Below are 6,361 nucleotides of genomic sequence, written 5' to 3'. Positions count from 1 at the left end.
ATTGCTACGATTTGCTTTACATGCAAGTAATATATAGAATTGCTGAAAGGCATGAATCATAGGCTCTCATTTAGCATTGTTAACCCATATCTAGTATTAGTTGGCTAGCTAGCTTCCAGCAAAGAGACTAAGCAAAACCCAAAACAAGACAAGAAGACAACCCAAAAGCTCCCAAAGGCACTAAGGAATGCAAAGGCAGGAAGTAATGTGATACAATAGTGCCTAATATATCGAAGGTCAAAAGTTACAAACTTTAAGAGAAAAAAGCTTTGCATTGATCACTTTTTCATTGCAATTTAAAAATAAAAGACCATGGCTGATGGCCAGGAGCATGTTATTCTTTGTTGGTGGATTTTGCTTCACGTACAGTTTTACCCTTGATTAGAGTCCAACTCTGGCAACTTCAGAGTTTGAGATCTCGATCAGTTGCCCAGTCGGCAACGTTTACAAGACAATAATAATGAGATAAATTACTGGGAATTTTAGCATCAAAATTCTACTGGGAAGTTGAAAGGTTTTGCCCTCATTATATAGGAAGAAAGTGAAAGATCTGCGAGTCAATTATATACATCTGAACTATATATATGTCGGTATATTCTAAAGTTTCATATTTCTAGCATTTTTTAAAGTCATCATGCAAAAATTCGATTCATCATATGTACGTTCTTCCTGTTTTCGGAGGAAGAACGGAATTACAAAGTAAAAGAAGAGCCTTTGGACAACCGATATTAAGAAAATCGTGAAAGAAAGCTGGAAAGTAAGCAAGCAAGAAGATGGAATGGCTGAAATAAATATATGTTTTCAAACGAGCTGGACAATCGATTATAATCGGAAGGTGCACAAGTGCATAACCCTAACTAGTAATGGTGAACAGAAATGGAACCACGGCAATTCAATGATTTCAATCTAACTAATCAAAAGAAAAAATGATTTCAATCTAAACAATGAGCTACCTAGCTAACCCTTACCTTAATTAGGCCCGAAATTATGGACCGCGATATGATTTCAATATCCAAAAATAGATTTGATTGAGTACGTAGTAGTGTAGTACAGGCATCCTAAACCTCAATCCCTAAATCTTAAAGACTTAAACCCTAGACCTACAGATACGATGGGCATGCGTGTGGCATTTGATGCCGTGCATGCGACGACTCCCATAATTGATCTCGCATGCCAAGCAAATTAATCACGCCCACATGATCGATTAAGCTCCAAAATGGATGATGTTGATCATTTTTATTTTACGTACGTGTGTAGCTCCACAAGGTTAGTTAATTATCAATTCACTAGGTTTAAGCGGACTATACGTATGCATGTAACTAATTTTCCTAGCCTTCTTCTCCCACCTGGATTAGGTTCTCCCACCTGGATGAGGTTTACCGAGCTAGCCTTCATTATCTATAAATATGGAGGAGAACGTACGCGTGCTTCTGTCAAGTGTCCTCTTTCATTTTACCATATTCCCTGCGCGCAGCAGAGATTAGAAACTATTCAAGAAGACAAAAAACAAAGCACATATATATGCGCTTCATGTCCGTCCGTACAAAATTCCATGGCAAGTGTCCTCTTTCGAACATGTTAGGCAGTCTGTCTTTCCATCTATTACTATTGTCAGCGATACGAACTTGCTCGATCTCCCAGACTTTTAGATATTTAGGCAGTATGACTTGTTTATAATATTTTGGCGTAAATTTATCAGATCTGTTTGTTCCTCCATTTGGTTGTAAGTTATAATTTTGTTTTTATTTTTGTTTTTTTTTGTTTTTTGTTTTCATATTGGGATCAAGGAAGATTCCCTTGCCTATCCAGACCCCCTTCTAACCCCCAAAAAAAAAGTGTTAGAACTTGCAGAATCAGTACATTATTCTATCTTAATAACACTTGAGTGGGAGTTTAATAGTTTTCATATTCCCCATTAATTAAGCTTTTGGGACCCTCATACTGTCATACATATGGAACTATATATATCTGAAATTGAATTAAGGTACTGTAGTGTAATCAATTATTAATCACTATGAGAGAAATCCATAATCTATCTCAATGATGAGATTTTCTCCCTCTTTTTTTTGTTTTTAAGGACTTCATTTCAGTTTTTGGCTTGTCCAAACTTTGTGATTTTTTTTTCCTTTGCTATTTTGATAGTACGTAGACAATAGCTTTTGCTTCCTTGCTCGATGAAAGAGTGTAAAATTTTACAAGAAAGAGTTGAATACAAGCCGAGTGAATTTAGTTCGATCTATCGATGCTTGAATTATATGAATTTAGTTCGATCTACGAGATGAAGCATATGCAAGGCAATTGCAAGACCAACAACAACGAGAATATATGCGGCTCCAAATGGATATGCGGAATGAGCAATTCAAAATCCAAGAGAGGGAAGAGTGTATCATGGAGATGAATCCAAGCACTATGTCGCCAGGGCCTAGAAAAGATTATTGACTAGCAAAACAAAAGGCGATAGCGGAGACACAAGCAAATTTGTCGGGGTCTTTCCTTGGAGGATATCCCCAATCATTTTTCCCCGGAGGATATTCCCAAACACTTTTCCCCAGTGGATATCCCCAAACACCCTATCCCGGTGGATGTTACCAACCACATTTTCCCGGTTACTATTATCCCCAACCACCTTCCACCGATGAATCCACAAACCCCATCGATGGCAGTGATCCTTCAAACACCGATTTCTTTTGTAATGAAGATAATAATCCTGATAATTAGATAGTTATTAGGAAATTTCAAATTATTGTAATTATTATTTTTTTTTAGGCTTGGCCTGTCAATTAAATGTCATGAAATAAAAAAATTAATTTCATTAAGTTATATTGTTTACTATTTATTTACAACTAAAATCATTATTCACACTTAAAAACCATTTTTTTAAATTCAATAAACAGTCATTGTCACGTGGCAGCAATCCCACATTTCTGACGGGTGGAAACTGCTGCCCAGTCACAGTGACCCAAAGTGACCTAGGTCACTGTGTTCATTCTAACCCAATGGGTAAACTTGTTCTAACACTTCATATAAAACCACTGTAAACGTTACATCACGATGCCAATATGGACAAAGGTTGGTAGGTTTTAGATTTTTCAACGAAAATTATACAGCGCACCCGTCCATCTCCGCTGTCCATTTTGAAAAAGTCAAAAGTCCGAGTCAAATGGACGGCGGAGATGGACAGGTGCGCGGCGCACCCGGGTGCGCTGAATACGCTCTCATTTGAAAAATGCAAAGTTATGGATCATGATTGAGAAGGAAAAGTTTTAATATGTTTAGATGGCATCCGGCCTAATCTAATAGCATCGAGTCAAAATCTATGGCTGCACTATAGGCCAATAGAAGGAGTTCAGCTTCGGTGGCTGTTCGATAGCTCCCGGCCGGCGAAAAACTTTTTTTGTCACCAGCTCAGTAAACTAAGTATTATATAGGTGGGGTGGGTGATGACAGCTTTGTTAGGTTTTATGATTACACCACACAAATTAAACTCAAATATGTCCAATTAATCACAAAAGTCCTCATATTTTCTGATAGAAGAATCAGAATCGTTCTCATATGTTCTGAGAGGGGAATCAAGTGACCGATGCTCTTGCCTCTTGTTAATATTTTACATCGTTCTTAACCGGCATGACATAGTGGTATGTGGGATGACCTTACTCATTCCATTTATTATTATTTTCGGCATGATGAACTTGGTCACCCAAACTACTTTCGAATATGTTAGGCAGTCTGTCTTTCCATCTATTACTATTGTTAGAGATACGAACTTGCTCTCCCAAACTTTCAGATATTTAGGCAGTATGTCTTGTTTCTAATGTTTTGGCGTAACTGCGTAAGTTTATCGGATCTATTTGTTCCTCCATTTGTATGTGAAGCATTGTTCCTCCGTTTGGTTGTAAGTTGTAACTTTGTTTTTTTTTGTTTTTTGTTTTTTTTCCTTATTGGGATTAAAGAAGATTCCCTTCCCTTGCCTGTCCAGGCCCGGTTCTAACCACAAAAAAAAGAAAAAAGAAAAAAAAAGAAGTGCTAAAATTGGCAGAATCATACGTTATTTAGGTTATTCTATCTTAATAACACTTGAGTGGGAGTTTAATAGTTTTCATATTCCATTAATTAAGCTTTTGGGACCCTCAGATAAGACCTTCAAGTCTTCAACAACTTCTTTTTTTTTTCGAGAATAAGTCTTCAACAACCTTAACGAACCTCAACTCCGGAAGTGATGACCAAAAGCAAACAAATTAGACACTGCAGAATACGTAATTTGTGCTCTTCACAAGTTGGTCAGTACATGACTAGTTCTGGACAAAACATCAAATTAACTATGGCACCGCCGCACCGGCTTGCTCTCTAGGCATGAATGCGTGTTACAAAATTCGTTTGAAAATAGTTGGATTTAACTTATCCTTTCGAATTTCCTATTTAATTTGATTCAAGAGTTTCCTCTGTAAGAGAAGCTCATAAGCATTAATCATACAACAATTAACAGTAATACTAATATGAGTTCTACTAGTTATCTAGAAAACTTAATATGAGAAAGAAAAAGGAAATTAGGAAAACAGAAAAAGATCGAAAGAGCATGGAGTGTTTATTTGTTGAAGTTTTGTAACATTGAGAACAGAGTACTCGAAACAGAGACCGGTGATAACAGCAACAATCATCAATGAAAAGAAGCATAAGAGGAGGCTTTTCTGTTTTAGGCACTAAGTCACAGTGGGATTTAGAGAAGCAAATGCGAGCAGCTCCTCATTCTTTTCAAATTTGGCCATGTCTTCTTCTTTCAAAGTCAAGCGTGCTTCCACGCCACCTCCATCGCTGGTGTCCATCAGCATAATCAAATTCTTGAGTTCTACAGTTGCAGGAACACTCATCAATGGCTTCCCCCATCCAAAATCGGCTTCACAGAAAGGAAACCTGCACCAACTGGTGGAACAATAGCACTCTATATCATCCTTCTGCATCTGCTCCCTATACTCATTCATGAGTTTACTTACATCTTCCCCACTAACAAATTTAGTACCATACTTCACCTTAAATTCCTCAAACCCCTTCCTCATCGCAGCAACTAAGCCCTGAAGATCATCTTTGCTTTCACCTCCTCCCGTCGATCTTGCTGCAAAGAACCCCAAAAGGTTCCCCATCAAGTTTTTCCCAGATGGCTGCGCCAATATGTTCCGCATATTCACAATTTGCAACCATGTTGATGATGGTCTTACAGAATCCGAGTTTGCACTTGATGCTTTCATAGCAGTTTTCCAAATCAGTGCTGACACGACTTCGACTCGCGTGGGATTCGGCACGGCATCACTGGCAGCTTCAGACTTGAGATATGCAATTTTTGAGGATTCAAACACGAATCTCTTTGTTATACACTTTTCTTTAGCAAGTTTTCCAAACTGTGGCGGTGACTTGAACAGATCCAGTGGTGGGAAACGAGAAGCTGCGCCAACGTATTGATGTGAAGGGAACACTGTATGATCACTGGTGCCAAAGCCAAGCGAAGTTGCAGCCCAACTATTGACGAATGTGCTGAGTGTGAAGGCATCAATCATCTTATGAGAAACGTTGAATCCAATAGCGATTCCACCACACTCGAAGAAGTTGACCTGGACATTTAGAAGAACATAGCCTGTTTCTCCTTCATCAGTAGATTCCAACTTAGGAATCAATTCTGTTAGAAACTCAAGATCGGGTTCTTCCAAGACCCTTGATATGGAACACTTGACCTTAGCTTCAACAAACACAGCTCCTTGGTCATTGCAACAGATTGAAGCATGATCGTGGATTCTTCCTGCAAAGGGGTAGAAGCGAGTTAGGGTTTCAGAGAGTGATGTTTTCAGAAGCTTGGTTCTTTCAACAACCAAACTTTGGGGATCAATACTATTAAGCTCACGATCGCGAGGTTGAACAGTATTGGGGTAGAAGAGAAGTAGTGGGAAATAAACTGTGGGAGTTAACTGATCGAAAACAGAAAGGCTGAAAAATCGAAGGGGGTGAGGAGTTGGAGAGGAAGGACTAATATTTTCTTTGTGAAGAACTTCAACCTTCACCTCTAAGCCCATTGTGCTAACTCCACCACCTGAGTTTCATAACAAAGAACACACTCCTAGAGTCCAAGTCCATATATATAAAGACTGGCACAACACAAAGATTAACTCACATGCGTGCAGTGCCGGCGGCAATCTTTGGAATCAAATTTGCCAACCAGCAAATTTAATTTAATAACCAGCAATGACCATCTAATCAAGAGAGAGAAAGAGAGAGAGTTGACCAGTGTCATATATGGGTGGTTGTCATGCTGGTCGACAAATTTGATTCCGCAATGTCTACAGATAGACTATCCAAAGATCGGAGCGGATTCAATACA

At 38.6% G+C, this 6,361-nt stretch overlaps 1 protein-coding gene across 1 annotated transcript; it reads right to left on the bottom strand.

Annotated features, from left to right (window-relative positions):
• Positions 1-4,697: 4,697 nt before the first annotated feature.
• Positions 4,698-6,056, bottom strand: LOC101311200 (BAHD acyltransferase At5g47980-like). The gene has a single exon (XM_004301909.1). It carries the CDS (start codon positions 6,054-6,056, stop codon positions 4,698-4,700), a length of 1,359 nt encoding a protein of 452 aa, XP_004301957.1.
• Positions 6,057-6,361: the final 305 nt, after the last annotated feature.

The sequence above is a fragment of the Fragaria vesca genome, linkage group LG5 (genome assembly GCF_000184155.1).
Source record: "Fragaria vesca subsp. vesca linkage group LG5, FraVesHawaii_1.0, whole genome shotgun sequence".
Lineage (NCBI taxonomy): Eukaryota > Viridiplantae > Streptophyta > Magnoliopsida > Rosales > Rosaceae > Fragaria > Fragaria vesca.
This window is presented reverse-complemented; position numbering and strand designations above follow the sequence as displayed.